This window comes from Pholcus phalangioides, unplaced genomic scaffold, assembly GCF_987345545.1.
Source record: "Pholcus phalangioides strain wild (caught in Gottingen) unplaced genomic scaffold, Ppha-v1.0 ptg000172l_1, whole genome shotgun sequence".
NCBI classification, from domain to species: Eukaryota; Metazoa; Arthropoda; class Arachnida; order Araneae; family Pholcidae; genus Pholcus; species Pholcus phalangioides.
Window position 1 is genome coordinate 6554668 of NW_028301637.1, and position 27281 is coordinate 6581948.

Consider the following 27281-nt stretch of genomic DNA (forward strand, 5'->3'; position numbering starts at 1 on the left):
TATCAGGGACTTTTTTCAGCATCAAGACCAACAATTCATCAAGCTCAGAAGGGGAAGTATTCCAGGGTGGGTGGAAAAGTAATGAATTTTTTTAAAAACAGCTAAGAGGATATTAAGGAGTTTTAAGGGTCCTTAAAAGGGGAAATGAAAATGATGGGGAGTTTTTAAGCACAGTACGAACCCTGCGCTGATCAGCAAGTTTGGTTTAACATTTGGCTTCTTCTACAAAAAAATAAAATTGTCCCACATAAGGTGACCTGACTTCGTCAAGTCTTATCTCATACATGGAGGATTATATCGTGAAACCCTTCTTAACCATCACCCGTCTTTTATAGTCAAATAATAGTTATGTTTTTAAGGCTTCAATGACCCTCCTCCTGACTTTTGAGGAGAAATATTTTTGTCCCACAGGTGTCCACATGATGGGCGTTTACTGTACACAGTAGAGTATACAGTAGAGTATCTTAATAATTCCCAAAAGTTTGAGGTTCTGGGTAATCCAAAGTACTAGCTCTTTTCTCATTTTTTTCTAAGAACACATTTTGTTTCATTTTTTTCCTAGGAATACCAGTAATTTCAGTTTTGAAGAGAACTGATTTACAGAAAATTCACTGACAAACAATTCACGGACAACAGTTCATCATCAGTGAGTGAGTAACAGAGTGGATTGAGCAAATTAGTGACCTAATGAGTAGGTGAATAACCACATTGGTGACCTGACCATGTGAGTAACCATATGAATGATGGAATGAGTGATCAAGTGAGTAGGTGGGTGAACGATTGAGAGTATCAGCGATCGACTGGGTAAGTGACAGTATGATTGGCCAAATGAGTTGGTGAATGAGATAGTGGGTGAATAACTGCATCAGTGAGTGAGTAACCACATTGACCTGACCATATGAATGATCAGAGATCATATGAATGAGTGGGTGGGCGAGTCAGTGACAGAGTGGGTAATTGGGCCCATATGATTGAGCAAATGAGTTGGTGAATGAGCTAGTGAGTAAGTAGGTGATATCTGTATCAATGAGTGAGTGAACGACTGAGCGAATTGACGACCAAGTAGGTAAATGACAGTATGAATGACTAAGTGGGTTAGCCATAGAGTGAGTTACTGTATGAGTGACTTGATCACCTGATCAATCACTAACTCCCTGACTTACTTGATCAATTATTCACCTGCTCATTCACTTGCTCACTTTGTCAATGAATTGTTTGTTAGTGAATTTTCCTAGCGGTAAATTGTCATGCAAGTGAATTTTATGCACACGAAGAGGACTTGTCAGAGATAAACAAAACTTTCCATGTGTGCATGTGGTATTGTTTGCTCGAAATGTTCACGAATTTCAAATATCAAGGCACGCCGCTGACAGAACATTATAGAAAAGCATGATGTTCACAAAAATAAATGCTACTCGAAGACAAACAAATTCTGATTCCATACTTAGCAAGGTTCAAAGCACCGAGATATTCCTCCAGATGATCTCGTTAGAGGAAATCCAAATCTAGATTTCCCGGCAACAAATATGGCATTGTGAATTTTGATTCACACTTAACTAGAAAAATTTGGGTTGTCGATGTACGGATTCTTCGAACATGCATCTATTCCAAGATTTCCAAAGATTCTTTACGTTTATGCAATCTTCATGGTATAGATTTAGCCTGTATAGATTTTAGTGCACCCATGATTTAAAAGCCTGAAAGCCAAAAGAAAAACATGTACAGTTAGACACTTGTAGCTTACCAGTGCAACCTCAGGGCATGAAGGAATGCAGAAAGACCTTCCATAATTAGCAGAATCCCTATTGTCAGAACAGCCCATGCGCCAAATATGAAATAAAGAACTATGCATCCCTGAAATCCTTGCATACTAACGCCCATTTTCATGACCATGTTCCATAGCACTTCAGACAACTCTGAAAAATCAGATTTAGAATGTTATGACTTTATTATATTCAATTATCTTTGAAATGGTTGAATTTGATTGAACAGTCAGACCTGCTTATAACTAGATCAGAGAAGAAAAAAAATCCAACAAAAGTATTCACTGTATCAGATTGATATAAGCTTAGAATTCCCAGGATATAGAAAAGTTTTGCTATTTGTGAAAATTTGTAATATCTGTGTTCGTTATGAACGAGTCCGAATGTATTATCTTTGTTAAATGTTACGTTATAAAATTACTACAGGGCTTGACAAATTGAAACAATAAATGTTAGATGCCAGCCAAAGTGTCCAGGAGCCAATCAATTTTCCCTAAGGCCGTCCGAACACAGAGCAATTCCGTGGCGGGCGAGCTTTGATTCTTTTTTCCCTCTCCCTCACTTCTCAGCTAAATGAGTTAGAGACCACCAACGGCGCGATTGCAGAGCGAGTGATTGGTGTGATTGACGACTACACGAGGCCCAGTTACTCCAGGAAGGATGCTGTTGAGAAAGCCTGGATTGAAATAGGGAAGGAAGTAAATTTATCAGGTATGTAGCATTTTTTTTCATATAATAAACAATACTAATTCATCGCAGTGTAGCTATTTTTTCATTGTTTACATACATGAATGTGATGAAAACTGAACATATTTTCATGGCATTTAGCCGATATGGGATGAATTTTTGTTTATTTTTTGGCTTAATACAGTAGGATTTGCTAATGGGGGTCCGTAAAAAATTTTAGCCTGTGGGGGGGGGGGGGGCGAAAGCACGTTATATCCCACATGCTTTCAGCCGGGTATGCAATGTTATCGTAAACTTTGTCTTAAAAACTTAAAATGTGATTTGCTTTTCGATGATTTAATAATGAATTAGGTTCTGCTTATTTATTATGCGGCTTGTGATAATTTTTTTTGTTGTGAAAAAAATAAGCGTCAGATCATTATAATTACTGTTCATTATATTATGGTCATTATAAAAGGGTTTTTATGATCTGGGAATTACTAAACAAATGCATTAATGCCCTAAAAAACCTAAGCTCAAAAAAAAAACCAGTTTCTTTGTTACATTTTGCGAAAATATTTTTAAAAATCTAAGCCCTTTTATTACATTGTGTTTAAAAATAAAAGCTGCAGAACCTCGATAAGTGACTACCCTGATAACTTGACAAATATTTATATGATATGCAGAGCACTCGTCCGGCAATCGAGGGACCCGGGTTCGACTCCCAGTAGAGGCAGAGATGAGTTTTTTTCCTTCCTTAAAAAATTAACATCTGAAATAATAAATATCTTCACAACATCCAGTCTTCTGTATATCTTGTATTAACAAGTGGAGAGCGACATTCATGTCATATATATAGCCCTCTGGTGGCTCGTCGTCCATGAGCTATTAGCTGATCGGTTTCACCGTCCATTGCACGGTTCCGTTCGGCATATATACGCTCTAGCGAAGGAAAATCTCTATCTCCTCTGTAGCTTAATGGTCAGAGCACTCGTCCGGCAATCGAGGGACCCGGGTTTGACTCCAGGTAGAGGCAGAGATGAGTTTTTTCCTTCCTTAAAAAATTAACATCTGAAATAATAAATATCTTCACAACATCCAGTCTTCTGTATATCTTGTATTGACAAATATTATTCTCATGTTTGGCATATTACTAAATTTAATGGGAGAAACCTCCAAGATGTCTAAACCCTGTTTAAGTAAACTGAAATTTGTGCTATCACCATTAATTTTTCAAATTACTCGTGCATTGGCAAGTTTCAAAACATTGCTCACTCACATTTCAACATTTCCTCATTTTATTGTTTTTACACATAGTGGTGTCAGAGCCGGGAGTGTGCTCAAGCACCCACAGTATTGTGGCAAGCGCCAGAGCACCCACACATTTTATTCAAAAATTCCGACGCCTTCACTTCCGACGCCTATGTTTGTAGATATTCTTTACACCTCGGGTCACTTCCCACTGATTGGAACCTGAAAATTAAACCTATGGGCTACGAGCCAAATAAATAATACACCTTTTTTTAAACACAGCTATCGGGAAATGATATTTTTTTCACTCTAATATGAGATTCGGAAACTTTTTGCAAAAAAGAATTAGGTAATTTTGTTTATTTGTGAGATATAGAATTGTTCACATATATACGATTATGCATGAATACAACAATGATAGCAAACCATTGTGAAAGTGCGATCACAAAACTTCACAAACATAACATCTGCTTTGAGTCAACATGGACACTCCCGAGTTATGGAGGTTCCACTATTTACTGACATGAAGGCCTAATTACTTTAAAAAAATGTAACACTGTGACAGATGATTGAAATTGAGATGAAAAAAAACACACCATTGCTTCTTAGACATCAAGTACATGCTTCTGTAGTGTTTATTTTGATTACAAACATTTCCAAACAAGGTGTAAACATGCTCAAATCTTAACAATGCCTTCATGATATGCCTGAGGGAAGGTTGTGGCAGAATATACTAGAAACTGCAACATATGTTGCAGAACATTCAGTGTCTTTGCAAAACAGTGTCGGTAAAACTTTAAGAAAAGAAACTCTCTTCTGCACATGAAACACTACCATGGAATTTTCACTGCAGAACATTTTTTATCAGCTGAGGGCTCGTTGCAAAACATTCTGCTTTAGGACCAGCTAGAAAAATTTAGATTGATAGATGTAAACGTACACATCTTTTCTAACTTCAACCTAAGTTGAAAGCTTTTTATTTGGTATACAGTGTGTTTAAAAAAGAATCACCTGATTTGAAATGTGTATATTAGGAAAAATATTGAACAAATTAAGGTTAATTTTATATTACACGGCTAATCATAGTTTTTTTACAAATCACATTAAAGATGCTCAATATGTCCACCTTGGGATGCACAGCATGTCTATAAAGTAGTCAAATTTGTTTCAAAATTTTACTGGAAAATGAAGGCACCCGAATCGGTTTCTAACTGTGGGAAAAGCATTTTCAAGCATATCAAGACAGGTGATTCCTGTAACAGTGGTCTCTATGAAAAAAAGTGGGCACGCACCTTTCTCCGAGAAATTGCACAAAAGCATTAACTTTGAAACACCCTGCATAATAAACACTGTTTACAGCCAACTACTGTACTTTCATTGAAGTGTACATTAGACCTCTATAAGCATTATTTGTTATAAATCAGCATGGGCAGAGATCTGGGGGAAGAGGAGGTAGAATTCCCCCAGTGTCAAAGGTGGAGCACCTTTATACCAACTGCACACTGCAGTTGGTATAAAGGTATTTCAAAAACTTTTAACATTAATTTGCAAGGTGCACAGGAAAATATAGATATTGATGTGTGTGTGTGTGTGTGTGTGTGAGGATATATAAATCACACTATATGTACAGTATTTACAATATTTTATGCATATTATGCAATGGGAATCATAAAAAGAATTATATACAATAAATCCATTGCCAAGGCACTGACCCCTGAGGACTCAAAAAATAATGTGCCAAGTAATTCCTGACAGTGCTTGCAGTAGAATTATGGTGCAGAACACTTGGCGGCGATGAAGAGGTAAAGATGGCGTGTGCCTCGGTTGCTTCTTTAAATTGCTTTGGGGTATATGTATATCCCTCTTTTTTCCGGATGAAATTATGTAGCACACACTCTTCACTATATCCACTACTTTGCTGTTGTTGCTGCACCGTATTGGCACACTTAGCACTTGGAACTTTTCAGTCATCATACCAGAGGTGCATTCAATTGTTTTCCTTCCCCTGCTCAATCTATAATTGAAGACTCTTCGAATTGTCGAGGATTCTTTTAGAATAGGGACGCATTAAATTTTGGGACAAAGGAAATGCCTCATCTGCCACAAAGTAATGGGGGAAAGTACTGTCATGTTCATGGCAGGGCAGTCTGGAGGCAGCAGGAATCTCCAGTTGCAAATGTGTCAACCAATATTTCATAGCAGACGCTCAAAATATGCCGCCATCACTATTCCTACCCGCATACCTGGCCTCTACCATCGTGGATACACCATCTGCATCGCAGCATGCTAACAGCACAATGGAGTGGTATGATTTGTAGTTGAAGTATGTAGAACCTGTTTTGGAAGTTTTTCTATACGGATATGTTTTCCGTCCACTGTGCCTATGCAGTTTGGCAGGTTCCACAATGACAGAAAACGTTCTGCAATTTGTCTCCATCGTTGCTGCGTGTCAGGTTTTGCCAAATATTGTGTGTGTAGCTCGTCCCACAATATCTTTGTAGTCTCAGCTACAATCTGCCCGACTATGGTCTCCCCTCGGGCAAAGTACAGACCAAGGGAGACAAAGGTACATCCTGTAGCCAGATACCTGAAAAATAATTTATATCAATTACATGGGGGCTGGAGACAACAGAAATATATCGAAATTCAAACCAAAAATTATTTTTATTTTGTTGAATTTTTTTAAAAAACTGAAAATTATATTTCACCTCACTTTTAAAATATACAGTCTAACCCTGATGTAACACCACCATTTGTCTTGCAGGTTTCTGGTGCTATAATGAGTTTGGCGTCATATCCAATCACAAATTAACACATTTAATTCGTTTTATGTGAAAGATTTGTTCAATGGAAAATTTTGTCACTAAGCGGGGTTGGCGCTACAACAGGGTTTGACTATATGCCCTTTATAACTTAGTCATTGAATATGTATTTCATCCTAGGTCTTCTGTGTTAATTTTTCGTGTTTTTATTTTGCAGTGCACGACTGCAAAGATAAATGGAAGAATTTGAGAACTACCTTCGTGAGAAAACTGAGACCTCTTCCAAGCGGTTCGGGAACACAAGTCAAAAAACCTTATTATTTGAATGAAGCCATGCAGTTCACCCTACCTTTTGTGAAGACTGCGGGGGCGCAGAGTGGGAATTTGTTGCCTGTTCCAATGGAACATTCCCAAATCGTTGATCAACCCGAAAGCTCTCAGGTGTCAACTGGTGACAACTCTTTGGGACTTGATGACATAGCTATCCCAGATTCGCCACCCAAACCAACCACTCCTCCTCCATTAACATCAGCTGCAGCATCACTTCCTGACACACAAGCTCAGAGCAGCAGTGGGATATCCCGAAAGCGAAAGACCTGCAGCACCAACAATGCAGATGCAGCCTTTGCCGAATATTTCAGCATAAAGAAGGCAAAAATGACTGCTGTTTCTGCTGCACCTCCTCCTACAGATGATCTGAAAGAGTCCATGCAACAGTTCATCGGATGCCTTTTACCCGATCTCAGGTTGATGACTAGCGCACAGCTCAGATTATTCAAGAGCAAGTCGATCCTATTGATAGACGAAATTCTTGGAACCAGTCCCTTTGAGACAACACAAGCTGTTATCCAACCAGTGGAATTGATACAGCAGTGCACAGATATTAGCTTCGATTCACCATATGCACAAACTGATACAAGTTTGACTGAATAAAATCGGTTAAATCAATGCATTTCTCAACAAATTCAAATCAAATGAATGATAACTTCATTATCATTTTGAAACTATGAATTTCGTTATCAAAGGATTAAAATTAAATAAAAGGTCTAATATGAAAAAGACCCAAAAAAAGCCAAACTTGAGTTGTTTCCATTGTAGACCTTTTTATTTAATTTCATCTTTTTTTTTGAAAAACTGAGTTTTATCTCATCATTTGATTTTATAGAGAAATATTATATACCACTTAATATAATTGTATACTTTCTGCATTGTATCTAGGGATATGGTTTCAGTCTGATATTTACCTATTCTAAAATTTGTTTTCTTCAAATATATTATTTCTTTTATGAAGAAATATTTCTCATATGACAATCACATTATTAGGTTATTGACATTTGAATTTTCCAATTTAAATGTGTAATACGAAGGTTTTAACAGCTGGCTGAAGGGAAGATATATATAGGAAAGAGAAAATATTCAACTCTGCCCTTGCGGGGAATCGAACCCACACCCTCTCACTTGCAGGGTAAGCACCCTTGACCTAATAGACTACAAATGCAATGAAAATCGGGATCTTTCCTTGGAGCTCATATGCACTGAACAGGACCATACATGGACTGTCTGACCAAATTTAGGCCAAAGCTCGCAATTGCTGACACTGCCACCAGATGGCTACTTAACTAGATCCGACCATCCATGTAAGGTCCCGTTCAGTGCACACAAGCTCCAAGGAAAGATCAAGATATTCATTGCCTTTGTGGTGTAGGGCACTCGCCCGACAAGTGAGAGGATATGGGTTCAATTCCCCACAAGGTCAGACAGACAGACATGACCGCTGACTGCCCAGAGAGACCATCTTGGGATGGTTTGCGCTCTTTGGGGCAGTTGAATTTTCTCTCTTTCCTAAATATATCTTCGCATCAACCAGCTGTTAAAAAACTGTTGATCGATAGCCAAGAGTGACATCATCCTCCGATAAATGTGCGATGTTTAAATTTTAAAAAATTAGGTAATTTGGATTTACTATTGGCTATTTTATTCATTATTAAAATGAAGCTAATTTAAATTGCCATTTTCTGTTAGGAAGTAGTATGATCTGCGTGCATCATTGGTTTTTTTATCTGCTGTGTGCGTTCTCTAAACAAATCTACAATTTTATGCCAGACTTGAATGATAGGCTACTGTAAAAGTTTGGCAAAGATGGGCAAAAGAAATGTTGGAGTGGTTGGAGGTTGGGTAAAATGGTTCGTGGACCTCAATATCTTTTGGAATGTTTACTTTGGTTACAAAATGATGCTTTTCAGACATGCTTATCCCTTTATGAAGATGATTCATTTTTGATAAGTCTCTGTCCAATTTTGGGCTACTGACCCATATACGTCTTGCATTTTGTATGAGTAATATTAGATGGTGCATTTTTGTTTACTTGTTTCACAATTTCCCAAAGCGGGTATCCAGCTGGTCCTTGGAGAAATTTTATATCTTCGTGAATTTTATATACATTATATATATAATCAACTTTTTATGTATCAATATTTTTCCCCACTTGTGTAATATGATTTATGTTTTATGTGCCTTTTAATTTTCCAACATGGTATTTATGTGTCCCTTGGAGAAATATTGACTTTTTATATAATTTCCTAAATTAATGAATTCATTTTTAAATAAATTGGGGTGTCTATTCTTTGTTCAAATTTTGATACATGAAGTAATATGACAAAAACTTACCTCAATGTGATCAGAAGTCGTTCTGCTGGACCTATACATTCTCGCATGTTGATGTTTTGTTTCCTTATAGCTGGCGAAATAATTGCCACCAGCTCATTATATGTCTGTTTGGACATTCTATAAAATGCCATAAACTTAGCATCACTTTCCTGCAGTTCTCTTGCTGCCACAAACAGCCTGCTATGCAAGTTCCTTTCTATATACGGATAAACCCAATGCTTTACTTTTTTTTTTTGCATTTTTTTGTAGAAATAGAACATGAGGATAGCCTCCTCGTCGCTAGAAGTTTCCATAATTTAACAACAAAAAATAGAATATATGTTAGAAAATTATACTTTTATTTAGTGCCCAAAATAAGAAAATTGCAAGGCAGAGAACAGGTGGAAGAAGTGGCGGGAAAGTAGGTAGAGCATGGGTGCAAAGGCAAAAAATCGTCCAGTTCGGTGCCGTAAAAAATCAGCCCGTTAGCGGATGCCAATCGTACGAATCGTATAATCGCCCATATCGTTGGAAATTCGCTGCGATCGCTCGTGACTAGCCGCTTGACTCGCTTGCCCAGTAATCGCTCTGTGTGTGGAGGGTCTAAGAGAAATGTGTGATCCGAAATAATAATTTTTCTCAGATTTTTCCAAGATTTAATGACATAATTCTCAAAAATTTTGTATTCTCAGATTCTGACTTGGCAATCACCTATAAAGTATTTTACGTACCAATAACGATTTACTAGTCAACCTGGCACCTGGGATTCTATAAGCCTGACATCATTATAATATATAGCTACAAACTGTACAGAGTATCCTCTCTCTAACTCTGCTCTTTATCTCAAACATTTGTCGCAGAGGTATGATTAAAATTTAAAAAATGCTCAAAACATGTTCAGAAATCACTCTGTACCAGTTTTGAGAATGAAAATACAGTGTGTCACGAAAAAAAAATTGTAATTCTTATATGCCCCCTCTTGCGTTCTCTAACTTCCAATTAAAAAGGGGTTGCCTTATCTCTCCTGAGGCCAACAAAAAAGTTCCACATTTTTAACTGCACTATTAGCTGAAATATTTGAATACAAAAATTAGAAAAAAGTTGGGAAAGAACAGCACAAATGAAGGAAAGAGGCATCGTCTGTTAGTTTATGCTGCTCTCCCCGAACTTTTGTCTGATTTTGAATTCAAATATCTCAGCGAATATTGCACTTAAAAATGTGGAACTCTTTTTGTTAAGCTAAAAAAAGACAGGAAAACAATCTGATTGGAAGTTAGAAGACGGCAACCGTATAAAAATTTATATTTTTTATTTTGTGATACACTGACTGTATTTTTACTTTCAAAACAAAACAGGCACAGGGTGATTTCTGAACACAGAACACATTTTGAGTATTTTTTAAATTGGAACCATACCTCTGGGACAAACGGTTGATGATACAGAGGCTGAGTTAAGACTTACAGGACACCCTACATAGCCATAAGTCACTGTTCACTTTGAAGTGAAGACATTTTTTTTTCGAACTGCTTGATACATTGTTCTGAAATTTTGGTCATGTAAACCCTATACATAACTCGAAAAAATCAAATCACTTTCCAATGAAATGTGAAGTTCAGTTGTTCATGAATGCATTTAGAAGAATAAAAAGAAATTAAATAAGAGTAAGATGATTGTGTTTTTTAACCCTCACAAGATATTTTACTTGCTTTGTACAATGTTTGTATGCATATTCATAACAGCATGCATATTCACAAAGGTATAATTATTCCTTCTGAAAATGCAGCCTTGCAGTCCAGTGGTTAGAAAACTAGCTTCTGACTATGCAGGTCTGGGTTCAAATCCCAGTTCAGGCATGGATGTCCACTAACACTAACAAATTCCCTTGGACAGATCTTACCGATCTCTTGGGATAAGGGATCTTCCACAAATTGACATCTTGATTATTTTTTGCCATTTGATTATTTCGAGAATAAGCAACCAGCATTATGCAGATGACAAAAATATCCGTCTGATGCTATATAAGAAAAGTGCTTGTGAATAACATGCTCGATGATGTCAAAATGAATAAACTGAAGGAAATAATCATGGCAGCAATTAGTGGAAGAATCAATCAATAATATTCTGCTGTGGATCTGTTGAACACTCTGGCAAGACTTTTTTGAAGTGATATTATATTGCCCCAGTTCCTCGAAACTGGGAAATCACACAAAATTAATTTGAATTCACCACCACTCATCACAATACCCACATGATGTGGAATGAGGTATCACAGATATAAAAACAAGATTTACCTGCATGAGCTAAGCTAAGCGCCCACAATCGTAAATATGATGCAGTATGGGAAACTGATCCTAAACAGTATTCAATGGTGTGAATGGCTTGATCGATGAACAAGTCTGCAAATGTTTTCTCATCCTCTCCATGCTCACTCGGAGTGACAACATATTTCTACAAGATACAACAAATATATGGAAACATAGATAAGATTTCAAAAGCAGTATACCCAGAGAGTTGAAATTTATTTCTTGACGTGTGTCATCAACTTCAAACCCCCATTGTGCACAATATGTCTTGACCAAGTAGATGGGGATGTAGGTTAATCAAAGTTAATAACAACAGTATTGACAGGGAATTACCTACCTCTAACTTGGATTGCTTCTCGATTGATGCTAAATCACAGGGCAAATTAAAATGTGAACTAATAAATGAAGGAGCTAAGGTACAAAGAAAGATTTTTTAGAAACTGATAGCTGTGGAGGGCCTAAATCTTACAGCCATTACAGAATTTTGGGCAAATGATAGGGATGAACTTTTCTTACACATCTCAGAGAATGATAATTTCTTCAGAAATAGATCTGACAGGAAAGGGAGTAGAGTCTTGATTTATGTGAAATCAAGTTTGCAGGCCAGAAAGCGCACTGTACAGGGTAATGATATTGAAACTACTTGGTTTGAGCTTGAAAATAAAAGGAGTCATAAGCTTACTGGGGGTTTGGTATAATCCACTGAATACAATCCAAACTTCATGATGAAACTTCCTACATGTGTAAGCATAAGAGGGTTGTTATATTAGGGGATTTCAATTACCCGGGCATCGATTGGGAGAACCTTTCAGCTAGGAATCAATATGAAAAAGACCACCTTAAATTGGTGCTAGATAATTTCTTGTCTCAGAAGCCACTAAGGATACTGCTATTTTGGATTTTAGTTCTCACTACTTCCAAGGATCTCACTGAACATGTTTCGGGGGAAGGGGGGAAGAAGTTTTCTTCTAGTGATCATTGTGTTGTTAGTTTTCTTTGTAACTTTTCTTCAAGTAAGGTCGATAACAAAAGAACGGTTCGTTGTTTTCGGGGAGCCAATTTTGTTGTTTTGAGAGAAAAATTAGCAGGAGTTTTCAAAGACTGGTTGGAATCTGTTGGGGTGGTAAGTCAATGGGAAGAATTTAGTACAAGCTGACCCCTGTTTTGCACGATGTCATACCTTTTGTTTGTAAAAAGTGTGTTTCTACACCGTACCTCCTTTGGTTCACGGATAGTGTGTGCAATCTTTATCTTGAAAAGAAAAGAGCATTCAGAGAGTATAAAAGTAGGCGAAGTGACCTGTTCTTGTTTACGGATAAAAGAAGGGTGTTGAAGAAAGCAATAAGGGATAGTAAAAAGGAAGTTGAATCTAAGTTGGCGGAAAACATTGGCTCTGACCCAAAATAATTTTTATGTACATTAATAATGGATGTAAGGGGACAGTTGGCCCCCCTCTAAATAGGAGGGTCTAGGGGTAGAGCGCAATGTAGGCATGTGTAGTGCTTTCAATGAGTTTTTCACAACAGTTTTTAATAAAGAAAACAATATTCAATGTACGGGTGTTGCATGGGGTAATAAAACCCTCAACGATATTCAAGTAGAAGACGTGGAGGTCCTAAATCTAAAAAATTTATGTACAAGCAAAGCACCAGGACCAGATGATATCCAGCCCAAGGTCCTCAGGGAATATGCTACTGAATTGTTAGGGTCAGTCGCACAGATCTACAGGAATAGTGTTGCTGAGGGTATCATCCCAAGGGATTGGAAGCTTGCTAATGTTGTTCCAATATTTAAAAAGGGTAGTAGAGAAGCTGTCCAATTATTGTCCCGTGAATTTGACGAGCTCCCTCTCGAAAATTTTGGAAATTATTATCAAAAAGCAATGGGTGAAGTGGCTAGACTAGAATAGTGCATTGTTGGATGATCAACATGGGTTCAGGAAGGAGAAGTCACATGTAACCAACTCTCTTTGCTTCTATGATCACGTGACAAAGGCTTTGGGTAAGGGCGAAAATGTAGATGATGACGTACCTTGATTTCCAGAAGGCATTCAATCGGGCCCAATATGGTCAATTTTTGAAGCATTTACATGAGATTGGAGGCAACTTGCTGAATTGGATAGAATTGTGGTTAAGAGATATGTCACAATGGGTTATGGTGAACAGGGAATTCTCTGATTGGACAGGCATCACAAGTGGAGTTCCTCAAGGAAGTATCTTTGGCCCATACTTTTTCACTTTTTATCGATAAACTCGATCAGGGTTTCAATGGGACTGTTAACAAATTCACAGATGACGTGAAGGTAATGGAGATATTCGGGAATCAAAGCGATAAGGAGTTGCTCTAGACCCACTTAAACAGGATTGCAGTATGCTGTTTAGTGTTGACAAGTCCATGGTCGCTCATTTTGCTTTGAATGCCAATGTTTCACTTATGATTTGAGTGGTGTTATTATTTATTCCGGATGCAACTAGGATCACTAATCTGGGTATTCTTATTGATGAGCAGCTAAGGTTTTCTGAACATTGTTCAGTGGTGGTCAAAAAATCAAATAGAAAAAAAATGCTCAGCTTCATCCTTGAAAAAGATTTTTTGCATTTTGCTAAAGTCATTCTTCTGCTTTTCTGAGGATTAGTTTTGAAGACCATACCTACAGATGGACATTGTCTTTCATTATTATATTAAGCTTTCTCATGGTTGTTTTTCCCAGAACTACTTGTCTTTTTATTTTTTCTGTGCAGGTTCCCTCTTTTACAATTCTTGATCCTAGGAAATCAAATCTCTGTCCACAATCTCAAAACTTTCGCCATCTAGTTGAAAACTGAATATCTGCTGTAGTCATGATCTTTGTTTTTTTCGTATTTAGGTAGAGTCCAAGCTTCTCACTTTGTTTTTACTCTTGATATAATGTTCTTCAGGTCCTCTTCAGATTCTGCCATCAGAGTTGTGTCATCAGCATATCTAAGGTTGTTGATCACTCTTCCTCCAATTTTAACACCTGTTTCTAATTCCTCTAAATCGGATGCTCTCATTATATATTCTCCATAGAGAGTAAATAAGTTTGGGGAAAGAGTGCATCCTTGTCGAACCCCTTTTTCAATTCCAAACCATTCAGTTAAGCCATAGTTTGTTCTTACACTTGCCTCTTGGTTAATATATAAATTTCTGATCAAGCAGACGAGGTGATTAGGCACTCCCATTGTTCCAAGAATATTCCAAAGCTTATCATGATCAACACAAAGGCCTTTGTATAATCGATGAAACAAAAATATAACTTCTTTTGACGTTCTTTTGCTGCCTTCATTATTGTAAGGTTCAGGAGAAAAGAGGTTGGAAAAAGGCCGAGGAGAAACAGGAGTCGCAAGAGAGGGAAACGAGAACGATTAGAGACATTCGAAAAGAGAGTTAGTGTAAAAGTTTGGACCGAAGTGACCGGACGGTTTCGTGGAGGTGTTGGATAACGAATTAAATAAAGTGTTGTTTTCTTCTTTTTGGGAGTCTAGAATCCAGTTATTTCGTCCTGGAATAGTAGTGGAGGTACAGCCGAGGACCTACGACCGATAGGAAATCGGGGGAAAGTTTACTATTATCCATCTCGTACATTGGCAATTTGGTCTCTAGTTCCCCCTATTTCTTCTGAAACCTGCTTGCTCCACTGCTAATTCTCTTTCTATAATGGTTTCGAGTCTTTTCTGGATAATTTTCAGTAGAATCTTGCTAGCATGTGGTATTAGGGAGATTGTTCTGTAATTGGAGCATTCTCTAAGATCACCTTTTTTGTGAATGGGTGTGAATATAGATCTTTTCCAGTCTTTGGGCCACTCTATTTTCTCCCAGATTTGTTGACAGAGTGATGTTAGTGCATCGATAATATTTTCCCCTGCTTTTTTCAGAACCTCTGCTGGAATATCGTCAATACTTGGAGCTTTGCAATTCTTTAGTTGATTTGTTGCCCATCTGACTTTGTCCTTTGTAACTGGTGGTTTATGATTTATTTCTATATTGCTATTTATTATCTTTCTATCTGATTTCTTAAAGATTTTCTGTGTATTCTTTCCATTTGTTTACAATGTCTTTTTCAGAGTTCAAGACATTTCCATTCTTGTCTTTTATGATACCGAAATGTGAATTCAAACTGCCAGTGATTTCCTCAATCCTCCTGTAGAGGTCTCTTGTTCTCTCAAGGTACGAATGGTACAACTATATTTTTTATATTTTTCTCAAAATAATCGTCAACGTCGACTTTGTCACTTGTTTTCAATTTTCCGATGGTGCGTAATAACATTAGTATTTTGCATCACCCTGATCACCAAAATCAAAAAGTGTTGATAAAGTTACTGGTATTACTACTTTTTGTGTAAGACACAAAACCATTTGGCTGGAGCAATGTATCTAACTTAATACTATTAAGCTAATCAATTAGAGTTTTTTTAGCCGATAAATACCTGAAAACTAATTTTTTGTTGGTACTAACAACACTGATTCAAAAGAGATGCCAACAAAAACATAAATTTGGTAGCACATGATAATATTGTCTCTCAATACAACAATAATCCCACTACAATGATATGTTTTTCTTCGTCCACTGAGTATCATTACATCAAGTTTCACTGTATCTAGTGCATCCTTGGTCCTGAGTATCAAATATTCTGGAGAGCTTACTGTGTATTACTATATTTACATAGAACTATTTTCAAATTTCAATGTACATAAATTTACAATGAATAAACTGCATCCAGAAAAATGACCAGAGAGAGGAAAAAAATTCTCCCAGAAATGCTGTGGCTTTTTTTACATGCCACAGTTTTGTTTGAGCGGCATATAATTTTCATTCGAAAATAAAAAAAATACAAAAATTTGAGTAAAACTCAACCTTCCGGGGATTAGATTTTTTTTGGCATAAGGACCGTCAAACCGAAAGATACCCAGGCCACATCGCCATATGGCAATATTGGCTCATTGTCCACACGGACTGGATACCTCTGGCAATTTATTCATAAAAAAGCATACATTACAATCATGACAACTATAAAATCATAATCTAAGTGTAAAATCATAATCTAAGTGTAAAATCATAATCTAAGTGTAAAATCATAATCTAAGTGTAAAATCATAATCTAAGTGTAAAATCATAATCTAAGTGTAAAATCATAATCTAAGTGTAAAATCATAATCTAAGTGTAAAATCATAATCTAAGTGTAAAATCATAATCTAAGTATAAAATCAATTGCGAGATCACAAATCCACATATACAATCGGAAATCAACATATAATCCTATATATTCCATATTAACCCTCTGACTGCTCAATTTGTGGACCGAAATTGCTTCAAAAATTGCGTAATTTTTTTCACTCATAAAGTGAAGTTTGAACGGTAATACCACGTGCCTTCAAATGCCGCAATTTATTGGACAACTAATTGTTTGTTGGTCAAAACGTAAATGAAACGTCTAATACTGTATATAATTTTTTTCAGTGGTTAAACGGGGAAAAAACGGGATGCGCTTCTCAATAAAGGAAGAAAAACACATGCCCGCGTAAATCGCGGGATGAGCAGATTTTGCTACATTTGAGTTGCCCGTGGAAATCGCGGGATGAGCAGCCAGAGGGTTAAATCTTAATTTGTCCTAAATCACATATTGAAATCAATAATAAAGCAGATAAAATTCATAATCGATTTCATCCTCAATTTAAATCGTTCGATTTCCATGACATTATACTGGTCTTATGCTATCAGTCAGTCTTCTTTGTAGTTGATCAGTTTCTTTTTTCTTTGTGAGCAGCGAGGTGGTGTAGTTTGTACTTGTGCTATAGGCTGATAAGGCGTCCGTGGGATCACTTTGTCTTCATTGTCTTCTATCCATCTAATTATTTTCTTGACTTTATTTATTCTACTTTTGTCTTTAAAAATCTCTCTGATCCAGAGTGTGGCATTTTCAGCAGCGGGCACAGCCATGTGCTTTAGATGTGCAGTTAATGTACATGTTGTCAAGTAATGGATGGGAGTGCTGATTTCACCACAAAGGCAATGATCTGTTCCTCGTTTTTTGAAGCGGTGAAGGTAATTTGGAAAAGGTCTGTGATTGGTTGTAAAAAATACAAGTTCTCTGCTCCAATTTTTTACGTTGTATGAAACTTTTGGTACTATTTTGTGGACACTTCTTCCAGTTTTGGCATCATTCCATCGGGTTTGCCATCGATTGAGTATTTCTTTTCTTGCCTTTTGTTTCGCTGTTGATGATGGTAATAATATTTTAATTAAATGTGCGCCATTGATTGTCGCTGCTTTGGCTATTGCATCTGCTTCTTCGTTCCCCCACTCACCCACGTGCACTTTGATCCAAGATATGCGAATTTGTGGGTTCTTGTGGAGGACCTGCCAAATTTCCCTAGCCATAGCATGGATGGTCATCGGGTTCTGTATTGCATATATACTTGAAAAGCTATCGCTATAGATTATAGTTGCTTGTTGGAATTCTTGAGCTTTTATGGTTGCCATGTATAACGCTAGTAATTCAGCTTGAAAGATATTATTGTCGTTTTCTAGCTTACTACTCCAGCACTCGATGATCTTATGATCTTTTGCTACTACATATGCTGATGCTGTTCCGGAGATAGTTTTCGAGCCATCTGTGTATATATGAGTTCTTTGGCCTCCTATTTCTTTGTTCTGGCTATTCCCGATAGATACTTGGTGTTGATGCACCTCTTCCGATGGGTGGATAGTTATTTGTTTTTCCCGTCTCTGATACTCTTCTGGAGCAAAGTTTAATGCACCAATCTTTGCTGGTCGGTGTAGACGTAACAATAGACCCATTTGTGCTTCATAATTCATCCATAGGCTCCAAGACGGACAACCTGTAATGACATATAATGCGCTATTTGGTGTTGTGTGCACGCTCCTGTGATATATAATAGTAAATTACGTTGGGCTGAGTCTAATTTCTGTTGCATGGAGTTGGTTGCGCCTGTGTACCAAATAGTTGTTGCATAAGCCATTATTCGTGTTGCTATTGTCTAATAGAGAACTCGGTGTCGATATTTGATTCCCCATTTCGCTCTGCTGATGTTTTGGAGCTGGAGAAGAAGCTTATTAACTTTTTCGGTTTGTTTTTCTATGTGTGGACTCCAAGTTAGTCTAGAATCTAAGTACATGCCGAGGTATTTTAATACATCTGTTCTTTTTATAGATTTTCCAAGCATTCTGATGGTGGGAGGTTTTTTTGAAGATATCCATAGAAACTTTGTTTTATCTGCTGCGACTGTCAAGTAATGTTTTCTCAACCATGTCGTAAATTTTTCTAAGGCTTCCATCGCTATTTTTGCAGTGCCTTTGACTGTGTGGTAAGAGACTATCAGGAGAATGTCGTCTGCATATGCCTGTACTTTCACATTTGATGGCCATAGCTCTTTCAGAATTTCGTCAACCACAAGGTTCCATAAGAGTGGTCCAGAACATGAGCCTTGGGGACAGCCTTTGTATTGATGCTTCCTTACCTCTTCTCCAGCTGTAATCATTACTACTTCTCTGAATACAGAATACTGTATACATAGTAAAAAATAGATGTATTATATATGTTATGGTAAATCAGTTATTATGCATACTTACCAATTCTTTTGTATGTATGATAAATTTATTATTTTGACTGCGAATATGCATAATACACAAGTGCCATTGGTCAATTTGATAATTACTTGAAATTTATCACCTTTATCTGTGATTATGCATAATATCCTGTTGTAATCGGTGAATTTGATAAATAGGAAAAAAATTCCAAAAGAGTCTAGTATGTGTGTGTTTGACCCACGAACCCCATAAGGGTAAGGCTGATATGAATCATTCTGGGCCCCAGGACTCTGGAGCCCTATCATTTTTTGTTTTTTCACACTGCACATTCACTATATTGGGGGCCCATGAAACATCTGACCAGGGGCCCAGCCAAAGATTCTAGCCTAGGAGTCCTGCTGCTGGATTATGGCAGCCATGGTTGGACCCTTAATATAATGATAAAAAATTTTACAATCTACCCCGATATAATGATATAATACAGGCATGAATACAGGTATAGAATACCATATACTATGATTTATCATATCACCAGTGACGTGATGCTTGGGTGTTATACATAACCACTGGTAACAGTGATAATATTTTTAGTACTTATTAAATTTACCACCAATGAATGGGTACTTTACATGGTACTTCACTGGTAAAATTAATTAAAATTAATTTAGGGAAATTTATCAAAATTACCAAAATGATCAGCAATTATGCATAATATAACCGGATTCATCACATTTACCATAACATATATAAAAACAAATGGCAGAGAATGTAGAAAAATATAAGTTGTGGCTTGGATGAAACTAATGGCTTAGATGAATTCAAAAATGTAAGATACATCACAATGATCGGATAAAATGTCAAGAATCGAGTGATGGTTGTGATCAAAAGCGGCAGTAAATGGATGGCAATGATGTGAACATATAAAAGAATGAGCAATGGTTAATCAAGAACTTTATAATTTGAATAATTTAACATTATTCTAGAGTAAAAATGCTCATAAAACTTCATTAAAATCCCTCGTAGTTAGAATTTCAGATATGAAAAAGTTATAGCATAGGCTGTGGCTTTGAATTAGTCATAAGAGCTAAAAATTAACTTCCAAAGCTAAGTACAGGCTTTATCACAGGAGATTATGGTGGTACTATTGATGAACTAAAATTAAGTTTTGTGTGAAATTTCCATTATAGCAAAGAGGAAAATAACATACACGTTTGGAACAATGGAGCACGAGCGGCTTGACTATAAGCATCCATGGAATGCATACTCCAGCTACAGCTACCAAAAATGATTGAACGATCATCTAAATAAAGAAAAACAACTGCATTAATACCATCAACCATTTGCAAATGTCATTTTTAATTCCACAAGCATTTGCTTCAGATACACATATAGAATGTGACAGAATGGTATGTATACAAGCAAGGCTCATAATTACGACCACATATTATTGTGTTGTTCTATCGTAATGGCAAGCATGATAAATCAAAATTTTTTTCTATTTATCCCATGTTATTTCTCATGCAATATAATGACCATGCAATATAATGGATTGAATGGGCTTTGTAGCACATTCAATCCAATGAAATGTTTTAACTCTGCTCTGCTCAACGTTTTTTTTTGCAAAGAAATGTACAAATCAGCATTGCTTTGTTTGCCAAAATTGTATTTGACTTTGATCTTTGATATCAGAGTTTGGTACAAATACTTTGATATTATTAGAGCTCAGATTTTTATGATAAAAAAATCTTATTTTAAGTGAGTTTTAAGTGAGATTTAAGTGAGTTTGAACGTGGTGTTATAGTCGCCTCACGAGAGATGGGACATGGCATCTCCAAGGTAGAAATTTGGATTTTCACGTACGACCATTTCACGAGTGTACCGTGAATATCGGGAATCCGGTAAATAATTAAATCTATGACATCACTGCGGCCGGAAAAAGATCATGCAAGAACGGGACCAACGACGACTAACGAGAATCATTAAACGCGACAGACGTGCAACCCTTCCGCAAATTGCTGCAGATTTCAATGCTGGGCCATCAACAAGTGTCAGCGTGCGAACCATTCAACGAAACATCATCGATATGGGCTTTCCGAGCCGAAGGCCCACTCGTGTACCCTTGATGACGGCACGACACAAAACTATACGCCTCGCCTGGGCCCGACAACACCGACATTGGACTGTTGAGGACTGGAAACACATTGCCTGGTCTGATGAATCTTGGTTCCAATTGCTTCTAGCTGATGGACGTGTACGGGTATGGAGACAACCTCATGAATCCATGGACCCTACATGTCAACAGGGGACTGTTCAAGCTGGTGGAGGCTCTGTGATGATATGGGGCATATGCTTATTGTATTTTTAAAGTTCTGTATGGTTGTATTTTTAAAGTTCTGTATGGTTGTATTTTTAAAGTTCTATAAAACAACGTTTGTAAAACTTTATAGAGTAATCCTGGCCTTATATTGAAAGGAAACAGATAAGATAGTCGTTATATAAAAACAAAGAACTCAATGTACCATCCCTGTGATGGAATGGTTGCTATGATGCATGGTCGTTATAATGAGCATACACATATTACCTCTGTATATCTTTAGTAGAATGAACAAATTGTTGTGGCTTACCTGCCCATTATACATAGGACCCAGATAACATGGTTTATCGACATACTTGAAGAGGAACATGTTGATGAGTGTTATTAGAAGACTTGGAGCACAGAAAGAACCCTCGGCTCGATACACAATCCATTTGTAGAAAATTAGGACGACCAAATATCCAAATATGCTCATGAGAAAAAGAACTTGTGGAATGAATTCGCACACAACATTCAAAGGTTTGTGGAAATACCTGCAATCATAACTCAAGAGTAAGTCTATGCATTTACATCATTAGCATGTGTATATACATTTTTGAAAGCTAGAAAGAAATCAACAGAATACAAAGTGTGATATGTGATAATGTGAAATATAAAGTTTTGCAGTGTCTCAAAACTTTGAGGGAAGATAAAGAGCATCAATATGAATCATATTCACAAGAGAAAGCATGATCAGAAACAGACCACAGGAAATATAGAACATACAAAGACATAGCAAGAGCACAATACAGGGAGTTTCACAAGAAGTGTTCAAATTTCAGACCATTCACAGTGATGCATGCCAGACACAAATGGCGCATGGACTTCAGAATACATATATGACGGCCAAAGTCCAGACAGTTCGCAAATTGGTCGAAATGTTTTGTCAAAGTCTGATTTTCAAAAATGACTAGTGTTTTTTCTGGCTTTGCCAGGCCAATTTGCAAAGTCACTGGAGATCCCTGGCCAAAGTTCGATGTGCTAATGTAAGATGGTCCAGTAGGTGCTGCATCCATTTTTTTCATCACCACGTGATATATGGCTATACATAGTAGCTGTATTAGATTAACTTAGTGACAAGAGAAAAAAAAGAGAAATTTCAGAGAGAAAAAACAATATATATATGATAGTTTTTTTCCTCCAAAACAGAATATGCAGAAAACTGTGCTGTACGTCGCACTTAACAAAAAATGAAGAAATTTATAGTTTAATATCACCTTTCATTTCATTCTGCACATTGATTTAAAACCATTTCATTTTGAGAAATAAAACAGTTTTGATTTCATTCAACAGGTGGCAGTGTGGGGAAGGGGATCCTAACTTAAACCTGTGCTGTATGTGACAAAAATATTCTGCTTCAGGGTTTGTTTCTTGATTAATTTTGAAAAAAAAAAAATTATAACTCCATGGTGACTGTGATATTATGTTTCCAGTGTGAATCAATATAAAGATAGCCACTATAGCAAGAGCTGTGGCATCTATGTATAACAATGTTCGCGGTTGGGAGACAACCCCTGTATGGCTAGTAATACGTTAGTACACATCTTAAAGAACGCAAAAGAATTGATATTAAAATGTGATAATATGCAATGGAAACATGATAATAAATGATACTATAAATTTTAAAAAGCTTACGCCAGTAATATCATAAAACGATATTTGAGATATCTATTACAATTCCTTTGATTGTTAGGGTTGCCATAGCTAAACTGGCCATAATTATCATGCAAAAATACGCCAACACGGAGATGACCCTGAATAATTCCTTTTCTTTTCTGACTTTGGCCAGGGTTCTCCAGCCAACTGTTTGGACAGAACCCAAAATTTGGACATTGGCTGGATCAATTCACAACAAAATTGGCCAATTTGGAAACCGGCCAATTTCAGACTTTGGCTGCAACATATACAAAATATATAGAGTTTAGCAAATATTTGCAGCACTGATGGAAATTCGTGCTATGATGTTCATGTCAAAAGCAAACGGGTGATTCATGTGCAAATGGCCTTGAAGGTTGCAAGCTGTATATAATTTAAAAACCTGACCTGCAGCACTGGCATACAGCGCCACCTATCAATTCTCAATCACGCTTTCTTCACTGGATGTGTTTCAAATGTTTCTACCTCTTCTAAAAGTTTGCATACAGAGTTTTTAGACGCCCTGTATACTATTTCAGTGGAAACATTTACATAATGAATGATAACTTGTTCAATTAATATTGAAAACAAAATTTATTTTATCATTGCATCTACTAATACTTAGCTGTACATGCAACTCGTACACATGTCGGAATGTGTGTTTTGAGTGTATGTGTGACCCCTAACATATTTATATTGTTGAGTTTGGCTTGTTTTTAGTGTTAATGATGCCATCTGTCTTCCATTTTCTGAAGTAAAGATAAAAACACTTGTATTTTCATGTTATGTCAGTATCATGTTGTAGGTCTATCATTGCATCTACTGGTCATTCCGCATTTCGTCAAACAATATGATTTGTGAAATTTATGAGGTTATACGAGATAAAAAAAAATCTGTGATTAGTAATATAAAGAGCTAACAGATGGCATACATGGAAAAACATTGCGTAGGAACAGGTATAATTATCACTTTGTGTGCAAGTGTCTTAGAACCAAAATTCAAGTGCGAACATAAAAATGGAGAGCAAACAAAATTTTGTTTAAAACTGCAAATCTGTACTCAAGTTTCCAGATATTATATTTTGATCCTACTTTTGACCTCTGTGATGATCTTCAACATTAATTACAAGTCACCAAGATCAGATGGCAAAGCCCTTTACAGAATTTATTGTAGTCCTTCTATTAGAATTACAAATATGAAGATACACATTGCTGCAAACACTTGTGTTGCACAACTCGCAATGTTCACTGATGCAACCCAACATACTGAGATTTAACCCTTTGTGGTCCAGAGGTTTTTCAGGTACTTCACTGGCACCTTATGGTTTGTACCTTTTTAATCCCCCCACCCCCTCTGCAATCACGATTACAGGAAACCCAAGGATGATAGTTTTCGTGTTTTATGAGATTCTGTACTAAGAAGCAGAGCTTGACAAATCACAAAAAAATCTAGGTAAAAAAACAATTTTTACTGAAAAAAGTCTAAAATGTTTTTTTTTTAAACTTGCCAGGGCATAAGGACCCTTTTTCATGTTGGCAAATATGAGATATAAATTCCAAACTCAGACTTCAACTCATTCACTACACAAAGAAAATTTGAGGCACCAATAGCAATTTTTTAGCTGCCATGGCGATCCGGCGCCTGGAATTTGTTAAGCCCTGCTTATGAGCTATCTAAAAAAACATACAAGCTAACATTTAAGGCCTTCCTGTAATAGTAGGGGGTCATTAAAAGAATCGAGTGCAGTTTTTCACTGATGTCGATTTTACCACAACATAGGGTCGCAAAGGGTTAATGACCCCAGCATCCCAAGCCGATTATGTACATTTGTGTGCTCTAATTTGCCCAATTTTTCTATAGAACTGTTCATATAATTCAATACACAATGTCATATGAATGCTGTGAAACACACACGGTACACATAAATTTTTTAATATGATACTCACGTGTGATTCCACATACTCAGTATTACTCCAAAAAGCATTTGAGAAACACCAAAGATAATGGACAGTTTCATCTTGTATGAATTCAAGAAGACTATCTTGTTTTCAGCACCCTGCCACACCTATAGAAAAATACTGTCAGTAAATATGATGGAAAAGCTGTAACTAAAAATTGTATATACATTTTTCCTAATACACTAGTACCTCAATTCACAAGACTAATAACATTCCTGAAATTTACTTAAGGCTCCAAGAACTCTTACCTCGAAGCAAACTTCCCAAGAGGATAATGGAGGTCTCACTAATGCTTCCAAAATATTAATACGAACATAAAAATTAATTAGCATGCTACTACCATAAAACACGCATGCAGCTCCAACAAAATCTAAGAGCATTCAAATATCAAATACAAATACAATGCCACAACAGGCAAAATGCCCAATCAGGTGGCTGAGAAAAAGATGCCCATAATAAATGGCATTAATTGGGGGCAACTTGCTGAATTGGATAGAATCGTGGTTAAGAGATAGGTCACAATGAGTTATGGTGAACGGGGAATTCTCTGGTTGGACAGATGTTACAAGTGAAGTTCCTCAAGGTAGTGTCCTTGGCCCCATACTTTTTTCACTTTTTATCGATAAACTCGATCAGGGTATCGATGGGATTACTAGAAAATTCGCAGATGATGTGAAATTAATGGGGGTAATCGGGAATCAAAGCAATAGGGAGTCGCTCCAGACCAGTCTAAACAGGATTGCAACATGGGCAAATGAATGGAGCATGACGTTTAGCATTGATAAGTGCATGGTACCATACAACCATAAGTATTCTTTATGTGTGGGCATTGTAGAATATTTTATCATGTGTATATATTGTTTATAATTTTTGTTAATTGCGTTTTTAATTGGGTTGCTGTATTTGTGAAATATATGACATCCATATTTTTATGGGCATCTTTTTCTCAGCCACCTCGTTGGGCATTTTGCCTGTTGTGGCTTTGTATTTGTATAAATATGGATGTTATATATTTCAAAAATACAGCAACCCAATTAAAAATGCAATTACAAACAATATATATACATGATGAAATATCATACAATGCCCATAAGAATACTTATGGTTGTCTTATTCTAAGTATGGATAGCTTCTCGATTTACTCCAACATGTTTATCGTATTTATTTTTAAATGTGTCAAATTGTGTTATAATTTACTACCTCCGGGGGAAAGCAATTCAATTTATGAACAATCCTATTAAAGAAAAATTCCCTGTGACACAATAACCTCGCATTGTCCCTTACCAATCAATACTGGTGTCCCCTTGTAAAAGCAGTCGATTGACGGTGTACTAATAATTCATGGCCTAACCAATCCATCCTGTGTGCCAATAAGGACACGCGTAGCTCTTCTCTTCACCCCTTCAACCAAGTCTATGTCCCTCTGTAGGTTTGGTCTCCAAATCCTTACAGCATTCGAGGGGGTCCCGGCAGGGCTGTCTTAAGATTGTCATGAGCCCCCAAGCAAATTTATTTTTCTTAGTGCGTTGGAAATTTTTCCATAATGTGGTTATTTGAAGAGTTGTGAGAATGCAATTCTAAGTTCGCTGGGGGTGGGGGTGTGAGAATGTAAATGAAATTTCATTGGGGAATGCAGTCCGATAAAAATTTAAGGATCACTGCTTCAGGACAAAATAAGCTTCGAAAAAGCGTAAGAATGACTTTAGGAGAATGCAAAGAGACCTTTTTGAAAATAAGACCAAGCATTCTATTCGCTTTTTTGACCACCGCTGAACAATTTTCAGAAAACCTAAGCCGCTCGTGCATGAGAATTCCTAAATCTGTGAGCCTAGTTGCATCCGGGATAGTGACACAACTCCACTCGTAAGAAAACAGTGGGTTGTTCGAACCAAAATGAGTGACCATGCACTTGTCAATGCTGAATGTCATGCTCCATTTATTTACCCATGCTGCAATCCTTTTTAAGTTAGTCTGGAGCAACTCCCTATCACTTTGATTCCCGAAAACCCCCATTAGCTTCAAGTCATCTGAAAATTTGCTAGCAATCCCATCGTTACCCTAATCGAGTTTATAATTAAAAAGTGAAAAAGTATGGGGCCAAGGATACTTCCTTGAGGAACTCTACTTGTAATGCTTGTCCAACCAAAGAATTCCCCGTTCACCATAACTCGTTGTGAACTATCTCTCAACCACGATTCTATCCAATTCAGCAAGTTGCCCCAATCCCAATCTCGTGTAAACGCTTCAAGAGTTTACCGTGTTGGACCCGATCGAATGCCTTCTGGAAATCAAGATAAACATCATCTACATTTTTGCCCTTACCCAAAGGCCTTGTCACGTGATCATAGAAGCAAAGGAGTTAGTCACACACATGAC

The 27281-nt window shown here is 36.9% G+C and overlaps 1 protein-coding gene across 2 annotated transcripts in view; it reads right to left on the reverse strand.

Annotated features, from left to right (window-relative positions):
• The window catches only part of LOC149063633 (V-type proton ATPase 116 kDa subunit a 1-like), a 92994-nt gene that overhangs the window by 4144 nt on the left and 61569 nt on the right, over positions 1-27281 (reverse strand). For both annotated transcript variants that reach the window (XM_089255778.1, XM_089255779.1), the window contains 5 exons: positions 24894-25012; positions 21584-21806; positions 20167-20259; positions 11380-11536; positions 1745-1916 (listed from right to left, as the gene is read on the reverse strand). In XM_089255778.1, the coding sequence (XP_089111904.1) occupies positions 1745-1916; positions 11380-11536; positions 20167-20259; positions 21584-21806; positions 24894-25012 (764 nt within the window). The remainder of the gene's footprint in view (positions 1-1744; positions 1917-11379; positions 11537-20166; positions 20260-21583; positions 21807-24893; positions 25013-27281) is intronic.